The sequence below is a fragment of the Biomphalaria glabrata genome, chromosome 10, assembly GCF_947242115.1.
Source record: "Biomphalaria glabrata chromosome 10, xgBioGlab47.1, whole genome shotgun sequence".
NCBI lineage: Eukaryota > Metazoa > Mollusca > Gastropoda > Planorbidae > Biomphalaria > Biomphalaria glabrata.
The window spans coordinates 5,354,060-5,375,136 of NC_074720.1; the positions used below are offsets into that span (position 1 = coordinate 5,354,060).

Below are 21,077 nucleotides of genomic sequence, written 5' to 3' on the forward strand. Positions count from 1 at the left end.
TTTCAAAAGGGAGGTCCCATTGTTTGTCTTCTGACTAGTTCAGCATATAATCCTTATTTAGGCCTAATGTTGCACTACTACGAAACTTTTGGCTTGGTGGCTGAGTGGCAAATCGCTTGTCTTCCGAACAGTTGGTCTTCAGTTCGAATCTCAGTTAAGACCGTGATTCTTATTCTTCTTCGTTCTCAGTATTATGTTGGAGCGTTCAGATGACAAGACCGACATACGAGATGAACTGCGCAGCGGTTTCCAAAATCAGGGAGATCTCCATATAGTTTTCTTTCTATACGGGTGTTTTTCAGCCAGAGTCTAATTCGGGCCTCATGTGTTTATTTTTTTTTTACAATGGTCAGTAGGTCATCATGGTTGCCTAATCGTCGTTGTGATTCAGCATTGGATTCGCTCAATTGTTATGTATTCTTTTTGGGGTAATGTCTTGAATACTTCTGTAGCACCTCAATTCCATGGCTCGGATTCTCTTCTCTAAAACTGCAGTTATCCATGGATGACGAGATGAATACCTGGGCATTAACTGTGGTCGGAAGGATGTCGCCCGCATCTCCACGCAGCTGATGTATCCAAAGGAATGGCAAGTGCGGAAGTGCCAGGGTACTTAGTGCCGCAAACTACCTTAGGGTCGCCGCTTCCTGATTTTTCCTCAGGGATGACTCCCGAAGCCTTTCAAATGGTTGGGTACAGCTGCAAGGCAAAATTCAGAATTCCGTCTCCTTCTCCAGCAATGGCTAACGAACCCTTCCTGCCCGAAACTTACTGTTTAAGGCTCCAGTTACTCGCCTTCGCCCCTTCTTCTGTTAGTGAAAACAGCTCTGCCAGACTCAATTTCTGAGCCACACGTGAAGGCCAGAAGTTGGAAAGGTTGCCACAGGCGCATGCCATCAGGAAGCATTTTATAGGTAGTGGAGTGCTTATATCCATTACCAATTCCGGCAATGACAACCTTGTGGAACCAATAGCGTCAATGATTCTCGAAAATCGTGGGTTGTGCTATTCTGGCCAGTAATTCAAGTTTAGTTCTTTTATCTGAGACGAATAAGAAGACAAAAATATAAGAAATTGGACAAGAAAATGTGTGGGGTTTGTATCCGCCTAAAAATCTGCAATTATGTGTTACCCGAAATATTCACGTGATCTTTGCTTCATTTTGAATTGCATTTTATTATTTCAAAGTTCAAGAGGTTATTATTTTGTCCGCGGCCAGGCCAAAAGTTATTATCAGATCACATTTGTTAAGGAACAGAAAGAGATATAGCTAAGAAAGACAACCCTCTGAATGATGTACTGTCAAGAGCTGTTTTATGCTGCCCTTTAGATGAAGGGCGCGAGGGAAACATCACATTGTTTATTTCGTTATAATTCGATGTTATTTGCAAAATCCAGGTTTTTTAATTTTTCCTGATCATAAAATTAATGTCAAATGAAAAATAAATCTACGAAATAAAAAATATAGTGTTTTAATCCGATAATGTAATGTATTAGCTGATGCCATACTATAGACGATATACGATGTGATAAGTTAAAGATGATCACATGCTACACTTATTCATTCGTAAATATAGTCCTGCATGCAAGACCGGCCTTAACAAGTGCAAAGCCCTATGCGAAAAAGATTGCGCATGGCCCCGTCTGGGTAGGGGTAAGGAGAAGTGAAAATATTGTATTAGAAAATAAATTCTTTTTTATATTTTATTCATTCCTTACTAAGAACAAAATCACGAACAAATTTTACGAGAATTGTGTGTAGCGAAGTCATACAGAATGTCATCAAAGTTTTGTTTCCTACAAATGCTCCTTTTTCCCTAGTGCTATTAAAGCAAGGAATGGGTTGCCTGAGCTAGCCAGGAAAACCAGTGATTAAGCAGAATTTAGGTCATTGGTTAATATGCATGACTAAATGCACGACGCGTAGGACGTAATCATCTTCTTTTTTGAAGTAACGTCTGTATTATATAAGATAAGATCAAACTCTATAGCAAGAATTGTCATATTGTTCAATCTATCTTCGTAAAATGTTGACCTCAAGTAATTCTTGATTAGTTTGAAGTGCGAGAAGCTTCTTTCACTGGATGCCACAGTTACGGGTATTGTTAAAAGTACTCTGTTTAAGGTTTTGGCGGTATTTGGTAGAATACGCCATTAAGATGACAATCATATATATTTTTCAGAAGACTAATAATTTCAGATTTCCAGGAGCCCCTGGAAAATCAGGAGGCCTCGGGAACCCTGTTATATGTTAGAAAAGTTTAATTTGATAATTTACACCTAGAATTAGCGCTGGGCCTAGCGCATAGGTTGCAGTGGCCTAAGGTCGGCCTTGCCTGCATGTCAATTAGAGACTTAAACGGCACGAGGGAAGAAGGAGCACTTGTACGAATTTGTCCTAGCTTATGGAATAAGAACTGTGCCATTATCTTTCGGTCTTTCTAAGTATTACTGCTCACCTACTTTGAGCTACTAATACGTAAATATGCCTGTCACATTTGTATTACCTTATCATGTCTGACCGAATCAAAATATGCGTAATTTCTAGCTGCTGACGGTGTTACGGGTTCGATTCCCGAATTTATCCAAAAAAATATTTTTTAATTATGTTTTTTTAAATATTTTATAATATTTGAAGTGTAATACTGGAGGTATGTCTTTTTTTTGTAAATTATATTTTTAAAAATGTTTTTCAACATAAAAAAGGATTTTATCTGTAATTTTTTTTAATTGTAGTCTAAAATAAATGGGATATTTAAAAAAAAAAACACAATGTACTTAGCAGTAATTAAGGCATACATTTCGACCAATGCTGAGACCCAACCATACAAGGATATGGAGTGGTCAATACCTTCCATTAAGTCCATTACCTGTTTCAGCTGGAATTGGCACGCTTGTAAAGGCGGAGGCGTTCACGTGTGTGTGTGTGGGTGTCATTAATGTGTGCGTGTGTGTTCGAGCGTGTAAATTAACAGTAAAAGAATAACAAAATAATATAAATTTTTAAAAGAGTTTTTGAAACAAAAATATTTATAATATAAAATTAAATGAATAAATATTATTTTACAATAGAGGCGGAATGTAGTTAATAATTAAATATTTATCCTATTAATGATCTTTTTGCATCTTTATAGGTGAACTCTGTTATGTAATTGATTTAAATTCTGGGTTAAAAGCCTAAATTAGATCTTACAATGGCCCTGGTGATACCATACACCCCAATATATCCTCAAGCTCGGTTATATTCTGAATAGAGTTGGTGGCCATCATAAATATTACTCACTCTGTCCATCTGGAGGTGCGGTGGCTGAGCGGCATGGCGCCTGGTTTTCGAGCCGCGGTCCGGGGCTCGAATCCTGGTGAAGACTGGGATTTTTAATTTCGGGACGTTAGTTGGGGAAAACGGCGGTTGGTCGTTGTGCTGGCCACATGACACCCTCGTTTAGGCCTCGGAAACAGGTGACCATTACATCAACTGCTCTATAGACCACAAGGTCTGAGGGGAACTTTGCTTCACTTTACTGTCCATATGATAAAAAGCTTTCATTCTTAAATATTTTGCTGTTTTATGACAGCCTCGTTCTTAATTTAGCAGACGTTGGAGTAGAAAAAATAGAAATGTTGCTCAACTTGTGACAATTATTTTAGCGCTTTTGAGTTGAAAATATTGTAAAGGAACTTAGAACTTTCTACCAAAATGTTTATTTGAAAAGTTATTTTTATAACTAAATAAAAACTAAGCCCCAACTAAATTTGCTTAAATAAATTATAGGTAAGACTGGGATCCTGAGTATCGGGATTACTGGACCGCCCTAAGGTCCATCCAAAGTACGTAGGGGAAGCAAGGGTGGTTGGACGTTTTGTTGGCTACATGACGCCCTCGTTACCGCATTTCTTGATATTGCTCTCTCTTCTTTTCTGTTTTAGTGTATTTTATTACTTCTTTAAGATCAGGAGCAGATTATTGACCAATTTTTAGTGTGAAGTTAAGTTAATCCTGTGCACTCCCAGGGGAGCATAGGGCCGCAACCACACCTCTCCACCGAACTCGGTTCTGAGCAGCTTTCTTCATCTGCTCCCATGCCATTCCAGTACCCTCAGCTTCACTGATGACTGACCTCAACAGGGTCAACTTGGGTCTGCCCACTTTCCTCTTTCCTTGTGGGTTCCATTCAAGTGCCTGCCTTACAACATTGGTAGCTGGCTTTTGCAGGGTGTGTCCTATCCAGCTCCATTTTCGTTTTGTGATGTCTTGGGCTATGTGCTTTTGTCTAGTTCTCTCCCACAAATCGATAGTAGTTGTTTTTTCTGGCCAGCTAATTCCTAATATCCGGCGTAGGCATCTGTTAACAAAGGTCTGGAGCTTTTCCATATTTGTTTTAGTGACTCTCCAAGTTTCTGAACCGTATAGAAGGACAGACTTAACGTTTGTATTATAGATTCGTATCTTGTTGTGTAGAGATAATGCCTTAGAGCGCCAGATAGTTTGAAGAGTTGAAAAGTGTGAAGATCTCCTCTAATTCAGATTTTGAATGTTTATAACAGTAATCTTCAGTTTCATATCGATTCCTTCACAATTTCACCATTCTATACGTGAAGTTCAAGAAACACCAATTTTCATGTTAATAAAAAATGTTCATATAGTTTTCTAGCACCATTCGCTTTTTCCCTTGTATTTTGGGGAGGGAGGGGGGTATGACCCCTGTTTGGTTATTCCGGCCACATTTCATTTTGTTTAGGGTTCGAATTACCAAAATAATTAATTCAATATTTAAAGTCTCCCTCTTTATAATTTTTTTTTAAAATTCAGTACTGCAGAGATGACATTGCCAACAGCACATAAGACACTAACATACGTTTACGGTTTACACAACAGTTCACGTTAAAATTGTTCATAAACTGTCCAAACTTGACGATCACTGGGTTGTCCTTTGCTGTAGACAAACTCAGTTTTTGGGATTCTTTCGGATGGATCTGAAGGACCAATTATTTTCGATCATTGCTAATTGTAGATGATGTACAATTTGAATTCGTTGACTACTGAGTCCTGAGTAATCTCGATAGATTGTTATAATTTAAATGTACATAAAGGATAATTTATATGTCTGTTTAAGTGGTGTAAAATTAGGCCTATATATATACAGCAATATGCTTGTTATTTTATTGCTTTACTAATTAGCATATTGTTTTAATTAAGCTTACATTTTTATGCAAAATCATTATTTTCACATTGTACTTTTTCATAAAATCAGTAAAAGTAATATTTCATTTAAAAACAAAACATTCCCGGTATGAAAATCAACTAGTATTATTCCACCTGTCTGTCAATGATTAAATCTTTATAGAGTTATCGCTCCTTTGTAACTTCTGTTTTCAATGTTTAAAGGTTTACGTGAGATCGATGGCTATCCCAGGAGACCTGAAGCAATAATTAACTGTTTGGTCAGTAAGGGTCAAAAGATCGGACAGCACTGACTGTAAAATACGACTGATAGACAGGACCAATTCAGTGTGACACTTGATGGGGGCAGCCCCCAGTAAAGGTTTTTTTTTCCTGCCCCATACTACCATATTTAAACTACAGCTTTAAAAAGTATACAGATCTAACGAAGCCCGTATGCGTTCATGGTTTATAATACTAAACGTCAGTATACACTCTGTTATTTACAGGGGAGATGTCGTGGATAGATTTATCTGTCGATACAATGCAAGACCAGAGTCTTACTGGAGCCCTTGCACCAGAAACTATCTCTCTTTTGGTTTTACTCATGCTCCGTGGCATTGTGGTTTTAAGCAAACAACTATCAACAAATAGAGGTGCGGTGGCTGAGCGGTAAAACGCTTGGCTTCTGGACAGAAGGTCCCGGGTTCCAATCCTGGTGAAGACTCGGATTTTTAATTTAGGTTTCTTTGGGCGCCACCCAGCTCTAAGAGGTGCCTGACATTAGTTGGGCAAACGTAAAGGCGGTCGGTCGTTGTGCTGACCACATGAGACCCTCGTTGACCGTAGGACACAGAAACAGATGACCTTCACATCATCTGCACTATAGATCACAAGGTCTGAGAAGGTACTTCTAACTCACGTTCGGCAACATGACTGGAGTTTGAATCTTTAGGTCCTGAAACATATTATGAATGAAAATGACATGCAACATATAATCCTAGCCTCAACATATAATCCTAGCCTCAACATATAATCCTAGTCTCAACATATAATTCTAGCCTCAACATATAATCCTAGCCTCAACATATAATCCTAGCCTCAACATATAATCCTAGCCTCAACATATAATCCTAGCCTCAACATATAATCCTAGCCTCAACATATAATCCTAGTCTCAACATATAATCCTAGTCTCAACATATAATCCTAGCCTCAACATATAATCCTAGCCTCAACATATAATCCTAGCCTCACTAAGGTACGCTACTTTGATACGTGCTGTTACGTTACTCACGCTCTGCTATCTGGTTTTCAATGTGTTAATTGATTAAGTAGCTTTCTCGATAGGTGCTCTTTCAGTGATACATTTTTTTTCGAAACCCTACCTTTGCTGATTGGTGTAAGGGAACTCGGGGTGAGTTCTTTACTACATACATATGGCTCGATTAATCTAGGGTATGATTCTCGCATGTAGACCTTAACATGTGTAAATATTACAAAGTATCACTCAACGAAGGAGTATAAAATTAGTATTTATTTACAGCCCACATCAAGTACACATATAATATTGAATACGTAATCATCAATAACTGAAATACTAAAATGTGCCCATCTGACACACTACAGGGCGCTTAGACTAGATTCATTGAACAAAAGGCTATCAATGCCACACATAATATTACCCACAAATAGTCAGTTCTCATACATAACAATGAATAGAAATATAAGTTATAACATCTCCTTACGCTAGGCATAAAACTGGTAAACAAAACACAAGCACCCTACTCAGACCAGGTCAGCTCTTCAACTGCTAGACTGACCGCTAGAAACCTAATTGTCCCCCCTTGAAAATTCCTTGATAAAAACAATTCACACACCAACTAATAAAATAAACAAACACACACACAATCTCACATCTTACACACCCCCGCTCTTGACAATTGGTAGTTCTTAACTATCCTCGATTTATCCTTTTTATGTCCGTCTATGGAATCAACCAACTTCGCAACATCATTGTTACAACATCAACGGCATTATTCTCGTGATCTCTGCATGTGGTCACGTCTGGAGCATGGGTCACTATCCAGCTATCTCCAGGCATCTCGGTTCTGGGCGAGTCTCTCACATTGTCCCCGCGTCTTGCCAATCTCCTCGACATCTGCTTCCAAAATCGTGGCAGCATGTAATCCTCGGCCTTGGGGATTCAAGATGAGGCCTTGCGCCTTGTCCTGTTGGATGCAGGCTTGCGAAGGATGTGATCTATCCATCTACAGCGTCTCTGAAGGACATCTACTTCAATAGACTGCTATTTTTTCTTTGCCAGAGCTCCTCACTCGAGATCTTGTCTGGCCTGTGAATCATAATAATCTTCCAGTGAATCATAAGAATCTTCCAGTGAATCATAATAATCTTCCAGTGAATCATAAGAATCTTTTAGTGAATCATAAGAATCTTCCAATGAATCATAAGAATCTTCCAGTGAATCATAACACTCTTCCAGTGAATCATAAGACTCTTCCAGTGATTCATAAGAATCTTTTAGTGAATCATAAGACTCTTCCAGTGAATCATAAGACTCTTCCAGTGATTCATAAGAATCTTCCAGTGAATCATAATAATCTTCCAGTGAATCATAATAATCTTCCAGTGAATCATAAGAATCTTTTAGTGAATCATAAGAATCTTCCAATGTATCATAAGAATCTTCCAGTGAATCATAAGACTCTTCCAGTGATTCATAAGAATCTTCCAGTGAATCATAAGAATCTTCCAGTGAATCATAAGAATCTTCCAGTGAATCATAAGAATCTTTCAGTGAATCATAAGAATCTTCCAGTGAATCATAAGAATCTTCCAGTGAATCATAAGAATCTTTTAGTGAATCATAAGAATCTTCCAATGAATCATAAGAATCTTCCAGTGAATCATAAGAATCTTCTAGTGAATCATAAGACTCTTCCAGTGAATCATAAGAATCTTCCAGTGAATCATAAGACTCTTCCAGTGAATCTTTAGAATTTTCCAGTGAATCATAAGACTCTTCCAGTGAATCATAAGAATCTTCCAGTGAATCATAAGAATCTTCCAGTGAATCATAAGACTCTTGCAGTGAATCATAAGACTCTTCCAGTGAATCATAAGACTCTTCCAGTGAATCATAAGAATCTTCCAGTGAATCATAAGACTCTTGCAGTGAATCATAAGACTCTTGCAGTGAATCATAAGACTCTTCCAGTGAATCATAAGAATCTTCCAGTGAATCATAAGAATCTTCCAGTGAATCATAAGAATCTTCCAGTGAATCATAAGAATCTTCCAGTGAATCATAAGAATCTTCCAGTGAATCATAAGAATCTTCCAGTGAATCATAAGAATCTTCCAGTGAATCATAAGAATCTTCCAGTGTATCATAAGAATCTTCCAGTGAATCTTAAGAATTTTCCTCTTGCAGGTATTGATGAATACCTGATTTTTTTTTCATAGTTGTTTGGTGGATCTCCAGGTCTCTGCTCCAATATCCACGTGATGCTACCTTGTATCATCGTCGATAATCGCCAACTCATGACATTCACCGACCTGCTTTAGCTCGTTCATGAACGATCGAGCGTCCTCTGAGGACTGATATATTTACAGATGAACATTTGTTAGACGAGCTGAATTTCGCGATCATATGATGTGTAAAGAAAAAGAGATCCTTGCGCGATCAGGTATTTCCAGCATCTTTACAGCCCTCGGACAACGCCCACTTGCGCTGGCTTGGACATGTTCGCCGGATGGAGGACAAACGCATCCCGAAAGTCATCCTCTACGGAAAACTCGCGACTGGCTCAAGAAAAACTGGTCGCCCCCACCTCCGTTACATAGATGTAATAAAACGTGACCTCAAAACAGTGAACATCAATACTGACAACTGGGAAGACATAGCTCTAGACAGCACCAGATGGAGAGAGACAATGACCAAGAAAGCTATGGATAGCGAAAGTACATGGGCCTCAGCCCTGGAAGAAAAACGGACAATCCGAAAAATGGCCAGCTCCTCTACCACCGAAGCAAAAGCCATTTTAAGCTGCGATATTTGTGGACGGGAGTGTCTCTCCAAAATAGGGCTTCACAGCCACAAGAGGAAGTGTGCTCTGAGATGAACCATAGTCGTTCTATGACTGAAGGAGGCCAATGAATGATGTGACTCAATTTCTCCCATGGGTTAAAGAACTACAAATTGAGATGGATTCTTTGAGGCATCATTATTTTTTAAATCGGTTTCTACGAACTGCCATTTCATTTGACATATTAAATTATAACCTTTGTAAAAAAAAAAAAATCTTCGAAACCTTAAGCCACAGATAAACAACAAATAATGATGCGATCCATAGCTCAAAATTAAAACAGTCTCGTCTCACGGGACAGTAGGAATTGCATTTAATTATCTAAAAACATTTTAAATTTAAAATTGACACTAACAGCTTTTAGGGCATAATATTTGTGTTAATTGATATCTAGGGGACTCCCATTTCTATTTATAAAGCAAACTCACATGTCCGCCTACCTAAGCCTCGTGTCCAAAGAAAATAATGTCAGCATTAGGTCGATCAATCGTCTATGTATACCAGTTATAATACATTGCTCGTTACACTAATGTTAATGAACCAATTGAAGCGATTTTGTTGATGGAATATTGTATGTCAGGAAGAGTTGTGCCCATACACATGGGAAACTACTCTAATAATCAAGATGGATGATAAAACTTGTTTGTGTTTACCTGAGATTGTTCTTATGTCAAGTGTATTTATATTTGAGTGTCCATCGTAACATGGTGGCAGCGGTTTTCACATCTAATAAAGGTAAACGATAACCTAGAATAACTGGAGGAAAATATAAGAAATCAGTTGCTAAAATGGCAAACAGGCAATATGGCGGCCAATTGGAAAAGATTCAAAAGAGACTGGGGTAACCATGAAAAAGCCACGAAACTCACAACAGAGACAGAAGATATACGTGTAGCAACACTAATGACCATAATTGGAAGTGATGCAGCAGACGTGTTTGATTCAAACAGAAGATATCTAATCATGGAACCCTAAGTTATTTCGACCCGGAGAAAAAAGTAACGATTCAGGCGGACAGCAGTTAAAATGGCCTAGGAGCTGTACTACTACAAGATGACAAGCCCATAGAATACACATCAAAATCACTCACAGAGCCTCAGAAAAAGTGGGCTAAAATTGAAAAGGAACTCTTGGCTGTAGTAGTAGCTCTAGAAAAATTTGACCAGTACACGTACGGCAGAACAATAATAATACAGAATGATCATAAACCTTTGGAAAATATACTCAATAAACCCCTCAAATGTGCACCTAAAAGGCTTCAAAGCTTAATGATGAGTTTGTACCGATAAGATATTCAGTACCAGTATACCAAAGGAAACAGATTACAGATTGCTGACACGCTAAGCAGAGACCCTTTGCCAGAGCAGGAAGATTTTCCTGACACCTCTATCAAAACTGTAGGACTGGCCCTCCCAGATATAATGTTAGATAAAGTTAAAGATGCAGTCAAAGTAGACAATGAGATGCAGATGTTGAAACAGTACATACTGAACGGTTGGCCAGACAAGCATCATATTGTACCAGAACTCAAACAGTATTGGTCACTGGCAGATGTACTGACCTATGAAGATGGCCTTCTAATGAAAGGGGAGAGAATAATTATCCCAAGAGCATTAAGAAAAGAAGTTGAAACCAAACTACATGCAGCACATTTAGGGAATGATGCCATGATGAGAAGAGCAAGGGACGCAGTTTTCTGGCCGGGAATAGCGGCAAGAATAAAAGAAATAGCCAATGCATGCCAACCTTGTCAGCAAAGTAAACCTGCAAACCAGAAAGAAAGCCTAATACAGCATTGTGAGGGTTCAAATCCCTGAGATAAAGTTGGAATAGATTTATTTCAAATATTTGACCAACAATACCTTGCCATAGTTGACTACTATTCAAATTTTATTGAAGTAGAACATCTGCACACGACAACAAGTCAAGTTGTTATAAGAAAAAATTTGTTTGCCAGATATGGAGTCCCCAAAGTGTGCATTAGTGATTTTGGACCTCAGTTTTCATCTGCCGATTTCACCGCATTTATGAAAGCATGGGGTGTCCATCACTTAAAATCCTCACCAGGACATCATCAGTCAAACGGCAAGGCAGAGGCAGCAGTGAAAATATTAAAGAATCTGATTAAAAAATCCAAAGAAAGCAAATCAGATGCCTATGAAACCCTATTAGAGTTTAGAAATACACCCAGGCAAGATACCAACCTAAGTCCGGCTCAGATGCTCTTTGGAAGGGCAACAAGAACGCTATTGCCTAGAAGAGAGCATCCGGCAAGAGTGTCACAACAAGAAGCCACAGCCAAAAGAGAGAAGCGACAACCAAGCGTCAGAAGACACTATGACAAAACAGCACGTGACATGAAGTTTATAAACGTCAGACAGAAGGTCTTCTACCAATCACCCAATGATCCGACCTGGAGACAAGGAAAAGTATGTCGGAAAGTCAATGAACGTGCTTACATTATAGAAGGTGACAATGGTTTTAATTACCAACGAAACAGAAGACACCTAAGACCAGACACCTCTAACAACTTAGACTTTTCTCCAGAGAAAGTAAAAGTATTGACATTTTCCCAGACGCAGAGAATGAGCGTATTAACGGTCCACCCAACGCCCAAAACACTCACCAGTACTCTCTGCGTCCTAGGGCCACTCTCCAGAAACCGTCGAGATATGGAGACTATGTTTAAGAACTGTACATATTTACTGTTGTAAATAGTTTTGTTTATTTGCGAATATTTTTTTTTAATTTGAAACATATTTACTGTTGTAAATAGTGTTGTCGATTGGATTGTAATATTTGTATTTCTTTTTGGGGGGGGGGGGGGAGAAGGAGGGATGTTGATGGAATATTGTATGTCAAGAAGAGTTGTGCCCATGCACAGGGGAAACTACTCTAATAATCAAGATGGATGATTAAACTTGTTTGTATTTACCTGAGATTGTTCTTATGTCAAGTGTATTTATATTTGAGTGTCCATCGTAACAGATTTATTTTTCAAACACAAGTAATTATATCCTACATACTACACGGTTCTCTAAAACACGTTTAATGTATATATACATTTGAAACAAAAAACTTCTGTACAGGCCTATGTATAAAATATTGATTGTTTGAAAAGTGGGTGAAAGAATCGTTCACATTTTAGTTTGGTTTTTAAATATGCAGTTGATATTGAGATCTATACTTCACTCTTAGTTTCTTAAGAAAAGTTAATTTAGACTTGACTTGTTTTCTTAAGAAATGTAGATCTACCAGAAAAAATGTTATATCGCTACAATTTAGAGAATACAGATTTAATTCTATCTAGTGTATGTGTTAAGTGTCTTTGTTCGTGACATATTTTCAACAGCTGTTTCGACAGTGTAATGTTATTATGTTTGACTATTTGTCTCGTAAAAAATAATAAGGCTTGACATCGAGTTTGAAGATTAATGAGGAATGCAGCCCAGTATAAATCGACCTAAAGAACGTTTGGTGTTGTTTTTTTCGCTTCTTTTAGAGCAGCGGTTCTCAACCTTTTAAACTCGGCGACCCCTTTTTACAATCCCCCACTCTGCCGCGACACCCCCCCCCCCACACACACATACAGCAATAGAAGAGTAGACAATACTAATCCATATTTTCGATGGTCTTAGGCGACCCCTGGCAAACGGTAAATCGACCCCCAAGGGGGTCGCGAGCCACAGGTTGAGAACCCCTGTTTTAGAGGCACTAGAGTTTCTTTTTTTTGTTGTTGTTTGTCTGTTATGTTTTCATAATTTAATTACTTTCCGCTCATTAAGCTGCTCGCTACTTAACAATGAATGTTTACATCGTGGACTTTCTGGTCTGACTCTTAACCTCAGGGGCGGACTGGCTATATGGGCATTCGTCCGGTGTGCCGGTACCCAAATGGGCCGGTAGGGCCACCGAAATGGCCTGATCGAAGTCACTATGGTACATTTCAATTTGTTAAAGGTTTTATAATATTCTTATGATGTTATTATTATTATTTTTATAAAAGGCCCTTTGAACGTCGTGTTTAAAAAAAAATCTTTCACAGACATTGCAGTGTAATACTATTTAATCTAACACATTTTTCGAAAATAAAATGTAGAATGTAGACAGTGCTACTAGTAGACTTCATCTTTTTAGGGCCTACATAAATGCTGATTTAAAAAGACGCTATATTACTTATTAAGATATAGAGTTCACTGTATGCATGCATATCGATACATTATCAAACTTAACAATGATTTTTAAAGGACGGATAAACCTAGACATGGATGCCCATCACATGATAGAAAATTTGTGGGCCGAATTTTATAGAAATGCCCGGGCCGATTTTGACACCCAGTCTGCCTCTGCTTAACCTACAGAGCTAAAACTTGTATGGAATGGTGTGTTCTGCTTTCAGTAATAAACTGTGTTGTTTACTGATAGAGCTAACAATGTAACTCTTTGATTGTGGGGGTGGTAGAGACAAAAAAAGAAAAGACAGAGAAATTCAGAAGGTGAAAAGAGACAGAGAAGAGGAGAAAGAATGAAAAAAAAAAGAGATAGAAGGACAAAAAGAAAAAGAGATAGACTGAAGGAGAAGGGAAAAAAAGAAATAATTTTCTATAGTCTTTATTTTTTTTTTATATTTTTTTTTCAGTGTCCTCGCTAAATGTATGTCTGTTCATCGTTATGACGTCATCACTATGTGAGCTCTGTTCCTCGGCGGACAAGGGGACGAAATCTCCCGTCACTCCTAAATTGGTAAGTTTTTGGCGGAGAGAAAAAAAATACAAAGTTTAAAACGGACTCGGCGCGGGTGCTAAACGTCATAAAATAAAGCAGATAGTCAATCATTGTAGACGTTTTGGGCTTCAAGCCTCTTTTTTTTGGTTATTCCGGCTTCATACCGTTTTGTTTAAGTGGACACTTACCGCCGTTATTGAATATCTCCAATTACAATACAATTAAACCTCATTGTGTTACCTTCTGAAGGCTCAATCTAAAGAAAACTCGTAAAAAAGCGTCATCAATACTTTTGCTATAAAAAAAAATGTTCATCTTTTTGAACTGCAGGCATAAAAAATGGTATGTCGCCGTAATAATGACAGTAATAAATATTCAACCCAAGGCGACCAACAAGCCCAACCGTGTTAAAAAACAAACAAGAAATACAAATTCAATTTTCGTCCGGGAAACCCAATCTTTTTGGAATTCGTCTCAAAGGTAGGCCGGACAAATAGGGTAGTGAGAGGACGTCATTTACATATTTCTAAAAGTCGTAATAAAAACGATGTTGAAGAATTCCATAGAGACATAGTCATGTAACAAAAATTGCGCAGAATTCAGTAGTAACAAGCAATAGAAAAAAAGATACTTTAAAAAAACAAAGCTTATTTAAGGGGGAAGAACCACTCATTACTGCCATTTATCTGAAAATTAAATTAAAATTAAATTCTGTTCTATAAAACAAAATTAATTAACTAGTACTAATGATTAATTAACTGGTTAATTTTTGTATTATCATCAACTATGAATAATTATGAAAAATTTCTACTTGATCCGAGACTGGGCAGTGGGAGACAAAATGTGTCAAAACGTAATAAGGGGATTAAATCCATACATACATCCACATCTCTCACAAAGAAGCATTTATTCCCCTTATTTCGATATCAAAGAAAATAATGAATTCCCAACAATTAATTAACTAATTGTTGTTGTTTTTTACTCATTCATGTCTTGTTCAATAAATAATTGTGCAAAGTTTTTAATTTATCCTAGAATGGGAAATGGGAGAAAATACATGTTCAAGCTCTTTACCAGACAGACAGACAGACAGACTTGATATAAGCTTTGTAATAAGAGGACGGGAATGCAGGGGGAGTCGTAGAGACTGAGAAGTAAAGCGATTGGCTTTTGAACCAACTGTCATAGGTTCAAATCTCGCTAAAGCCTTATATTTTTGAATTTCGGTATTTTTAGGACGCCCCTGAGTTCACCCAGCTCAAAGTACCAGGCATTAGTTGGGTAAACTAAAGGCTGTTGGTCATTGTAATGACTAAATAATACCCTCGTACACACAGTCGGCCATAGAAACAAATGACCTTTAAATCATCTGCCCATCTGCCTGGGATGGCTGCCTGGTCGTGCGGTTTGTGCGCTGGACTGTCGTTCGGATTTATTGACGGTTGAGGGTTCAAACCCTGCCCGCTCCCATCCCCCGTCGTCCTGCGGGAGGTTTGGACTAGGAAGTAAACTATCTTCAACTCTGAAGGAACATCCGAAATATGTAAAACATTTTTACAAACATCTGCACACTTTGTTTAGGCACCGTGTTGATAGGGCCTTTTAAGTCCACATACATAATCCAATATTAAAACTTAATATCTCCTTTTTGAAACAAAATTATCTGACTTTTTATTAACAAATAACTATAGCTTTTAATCTTAGTGTGGAAACTTTGACACTAGTTTGGTTACGATGTCAAATCATTTTTACAAAGCTTACATTAACTCAGACCATCTCATAGAAAAATCCTCCACTTCCCTTTCTTGGATAAAGTTGAAACTTTACACAATTATTTCTTGTCAATGATAACACATGAATTAATAAAACAAAAACAATTAGTTAATTAATCAGTGGTAATAAATTAATGTTGTTTTATAAAGGAAAGGGGAAACCAATTTTGCAGTATTGTGAAAGATGTCAGTAATTTAGCGCTTCTTTTTGTATTTTGTTGAAATGTGTCTCGCTTCCCTTCAAATCGAGTGACCTCCCCATTTCATATTTAAACGTTATATACGTGTCTGTTCCTCTCCTATTTTATACTCTTCACTGCGTCACTCCGTCTGAAAATCACACGATTCAGTAGCTACATACACACCAAGCGACAAACTTGAATTCAGTTTTAAACATCTTAAAATTAGACTAACTCTATTAAAAAGCTTATATCCACTCACTCTGTCTGTCTGTCTGTCTGTCTGTTTAAAAGTGTGTACACTTTATTTCTCCCGCACCCATTCTCGAATCAAGTTGAAACTTTTGCAGAATTATTCCTTGGCATGGACAAGACATGAATTAATCAACAAAATTAAACGATTAGTGAAATTATTACTGGTAATTAATTGTTTTGTTTAATGCCAACTAGGGAAATTAATCCTTCAGTATGTACACATACGGCTTAATATTTAGGGTTTCGTCCCCCTTCGTGATAAAACACTAAATTTCTCCCACACCCATTCCCGGATCAAGTTGAAACTTAAAAGAATTATGTATTGTACCTAAAAAAAATACACGAATCAATTAAAAAATAAAATAATTCAATTAATTAGTGGTGATTAATATTTGTTTGATGTAGAATAAGGGAAAAAAACTTCTCAATATTGAGAGATATAGTTGTAAGTGCGTAATTCTTTCCCTTAGAAAAGTTTTTCAAAAGAGTTTTTTTTTTTTATATATTTTGTTTGCTTTAAATGAGATTGGACCAAAGCGCTCTGAGCATACTATAAGCATGAAAGTAGCGCTATATAAAAGCTATAATAATTTTTAAAAAGTGCAAGATTGGAAGACTGAGTAGTTTTTTTTTAAAAAGTCACTTTCAGAACATGTCTGACTGGATACTGTTCTAGAGTTCAGTTCTTACCATTACTTGGGCTTGTCCAATCTATTGTCTCAATAAGGACACTGGCTGACCTAGCCTGTCCATTTAAACCCTTAGACTTGCTCCTGCTTAATTCATAGCCTCGTTCCTACCCCAGCGTTACAAAAGATTGACACCCCCCCCTGCCCACCGTCTTGCATGTTCCGGGGGCGAGTCAGCCTTCATAAAGTAAAAAACAAACTTTTTTTTTTCTTTTTACTTTGCGCCAGAATTATCCATCTTGTGGGAGGACTTGCTTTGTGGAAGAAGAAAAAAAAAGAAGAAGAAGACGTCTATTTATAACTCAGGACTGAACGTTCGACTTTGGATACAAAGGAGGGGCAAATAACTCTAGTCTTTGATTGACTGGTCACGCCTGGCAATCAGATCGGAAGAATTTCTCAATAAGTTTTGAGGGGGAAAAGAGAGGTGTGGGGGGGGGGGGGGGCGGACTAAAGAATGGCTCAAGAAAAAAAAAACTTGATCTAAATGTGATTTCAAAAAAAAAAAAACAACACTGTCACATTTTGAAATGGAGACAAATAAAAAATAAAATAATGAAGGTGTCACAGTTGATGATGATGAGACATCTTCAAGATAGTCGAGGAAACAGACAAAATATTAAAACAATTTAAAAAAAAAACATTTATAAGGGGAACAATTGTATAATTATTGCTAAAGCTCTCAATACTGCAAGATTTGTCTCCTTTTTGTTCTAAATAAAACAAATTTAATTACTACTAATTAATTAACTAGTGATAATCTATTTTATTGATTCGTGAGATTTTTTGAGGGCAATGAGCAATTGCGCAAAGTTTCAAATTAATCCGAGAAGTGGGAAAGTGGCGTGTACAGAATTTGTATCAGACAAACAGAATGAGTTGATATAAGCTTTGAAAAAGGGAATGCATTAGGTCTAAATTACTATGGGAAGTGTGACTTAGTTACGAGGTCACTGTAAATAGTGTGAGAGTGTACCTAGTATTAGGTCTAGACTAATGGATCGTGTGAACGGTTAGATTGAACAAAATATGTTCTATAAAATGATGGAGTATTACATAGATATACATTTAGATGTATCCAGTAAATTGATGGATCAATTCATTTATAAGTCAAGATGTGTACAGTAAAGTGATGGATTATTAGGCCTACATGAAAATAAAGCTATATATGTCTAGTGCATTGATGGATTATTAACACATCTAGATGTGTCGAATGAGTTGATTGATCAATGCATTAAATTATTAAATGAGGTACTGGTAGAAACTGCTGATAAACCTTTTTTTTTCCATTTTCAGTTCAAACTAATGGGTAGCCTTCACGCACAAGGTAAGTGTCACCAAACTGTAGCAAATGAATTCTTCTACATCATTCTGTCTGTTAATGTTGACATCTTTCACATCATTCTGGCTGTTAGTGTTGACATCTTTCACATCATTCTGGCTGTTAGTGTTGACATCTTTCACACCATTCTGAATGTGGGAGTTGACATCTTTCACATCATTCTGGCTGTTAGTGTTGACATCTTTCACATCATTCTGGCTGTTAGTGTTGACATCTTTCACATCATTCTGGCTGTTAGTGTTGACATCTTTCACATCAATCTGGCTGTTAGTGTTGACATCTTTCACATCATTCTGAATGTGGGAGTTGACATCTTTCACATCATTCTGAATGTGGGAGTTGACATCTTTCACATCATTCTGAATGTGGAAGTTGACATCTTTCACATCATTCTGAATGTGGGAGTTGACATCTTTCACATCTTTTTGGCTGTTAGTGACATCATTCGGATAGACACCATTCTCGCTGTTAGTGGCAACATCTTTCACACCAATCTTACTGTTTGTGCGGATAGCATTCACATCATTCTGTCTTTTAGTGATGACATCTTTCACATCATTCTGGATTATATCTTAGAGGCTCTTTAAATCAAAAGGCAATGCTACAACGATGGTGCGTTCGAAACTAGTGCACATGTGTGTGTCTGTTGTTTACCAACGCACCACTATCCAGAGATGGTGTGCATCAGAGTATATCTTTATCCGAAGAGCGGTTTGCGTCCTTTACAACAGAGAGGACGCATTAGTATGTGTATGTGTACTAGAGATGGGAAACGAACCGAACCCGAACCGAACGAACCGAACTCGAACCTCACTTATGACCGAACCGAACCGAACCGAACCCGAACTTTGAAACTGCTTGGTACGAACCGAACCGAACGAACCCTCCTTTTCTTAACCGAACTAATTTTGCAATTTGTACATCCTTTTTTAAAAAATATTTTTGGTTTAAAAATATATAAAAAATTACTTAAATATTTTATTTAAATTCTAGAGATTCCATTATACTTTGAAAACTTGGGAGGGGGGGGGGGTATTTTGAAAACTTTAAAAAGAAAAAAAAAAAAAGCGGCGCGCTAAGATTCCCATGGGTTTTTCCGTACGTTCCGACTTCCCCCTGGCCTTGAATTTTCGCGGGCTGTTTGCATTATTGGTTTTGAGTTGAATAGGCGCGCTCTAATTAGATCTAGATCTAGACTCTAGTACCTAGTAAGTACAAAGTCAACATTAAAATATTGTCACTTTTATCTGAGATGGCTGTTAGTTGAGAGTAGAATAGTTTTTGCCGATTAGAGAGTGCAGATATCTACAATAAGTTCATTTGTGTTCCAGTTTAAGATAAATTTTAATTATCTTCTATTAATTAAGTGATTTATTTTTACAAAATTGTGAAGTATTCCATACTGGTGGCGTAGCAAGGGTAGGGGAGGAGGGGGAGAAATGTAAAATCCCCCCGGACCCCCACTTGAGGGGGGCCCCAAATGAGTGTTTTTTACAATAAATATTCAATATTACGCAAAATGCAGGGGTCCCCAAAGAAGTCCAGCCCCTACCGGGCCCCCAAATGATGAAAAATTCCTAGCTACGTCCCTGAATATTTTTACTATTATTGTGTTTTGCATTATTGATGATCAGTATTTTTAATGCAGCGTTTCTCAAACTTTGGGTCCTCCCCCGTGGGTGGGGATGGCGAGTACCTTGAATTGGGGGATGGGGAGACGCAACTTCCTGTCAAAAAGGGGTGTCATAGAGTGTGTGTGTGTGTGTTTCCTGGTGGCGATAAGAAGAGGTTAAGCGATTGATTGGTGTTTATGCATTGAGGATGATGGAATTAACGTAATGCAAATGTCAAACGGCAGACAATCTTGAGACATGAAAGAGTAAAGACGTTGTTTTGTGGTGACCTAGATTTCGTTTAAATATCAGTATTATGACAGTATATTTCATTAATATTACATCTCTATCTCAAGTATGTGAATATTGTAATAAAAGGCTATATTGAGTTGTTCACATAAGAACTTTATTTTAAAGTTTATTAAGTTTATATATTATTATAAGGCTTGTCTTCGAATTCCGATGATTAGTGAGGAATGCAGTTTTTCCCATGGCTGCGCAGTCCCAGCTGTGACCTACATATTTTGCCACATCCAGGGCAAGCATAACCACTGTCCGCAGGTGGTCGATTTAGTTTTTCTTTTCGCGTCTGCGTTTGTCCTCGGCAGCGGATTTTCTTTTGGTCTCAAATGTGTAACCCACGGCCTTCGGGAGTGAACTCTAACTGACTCGTTCTGAGGCCGCATGCAACCAGGTGCTCTCTTCTATGACAGCTAAGCAAAGTTTACGCCTGAGCTGGTCTTTAAAATATATTAAGTAGGAGATGTCATTTTATCTTCTGATAAGACCTTGTCAACTGTAGACTGCTTTTTGCGAGGCGCGTATGCACAATATGGGTCAAAACGTTTTGAAGTAAACATTTTAAAACATCTCCTCTATTGAGATTCTTCTGCATTTTTTTATCTCAGAATAGTCGAATTTCTTCCGTATATTGCAATTTATTATAGTGACGACTTATGTGTGAAAAAAAATCCTCGATAGAGACGTCTTTACACGAAGAATATTTGTTTAAAAAGATCACGCCCATTATAGAAGTACGTGCGCAATATGTAGGCCTACCTAGAATGTCTCTTGCATAATTCTATTGGCCAGGTCTGCCTCTTTATTATTAGATTTAATACGGCCCTCGACTTTTTTTTTATTATGCGTTATGAAAGAAAACACATCAATATTAGCCTTTTAAAAAAACTCTCTCTTCTTACTAAGAGAAAAAGGTTAGAATACGTTTAGCG

General features: G+C 37.6%; 1 protein-coding gene across 3 annotated transcripts in view; it reads left to right on the forward strand.

The window, feature by feature from the left end:
- Positions 1-21,077, forward strand: part of LOC106074129 (uncharacterized) — an 86,419-nt gene that overhangs the window by 39,072 nt on the left and 26,270 nt on the right. For all 3 annotated transcript variants that reach the window (XM_056043969.1, XM_056043968.1, XM_056043967.1), the window contains exons 3-4: positions 13,910-14,013; positions 18,187-18,217. In XM_056043969.1, the coding sequence (XP_055899944.1) occupies positions 13,910-14,013; positions 18,187-18,217 (135 nt within the window). The remainder of the gene's footprint in view (positions 1-13,909; positions 14,014-18,186; positions 18,218-21,077) is intronic.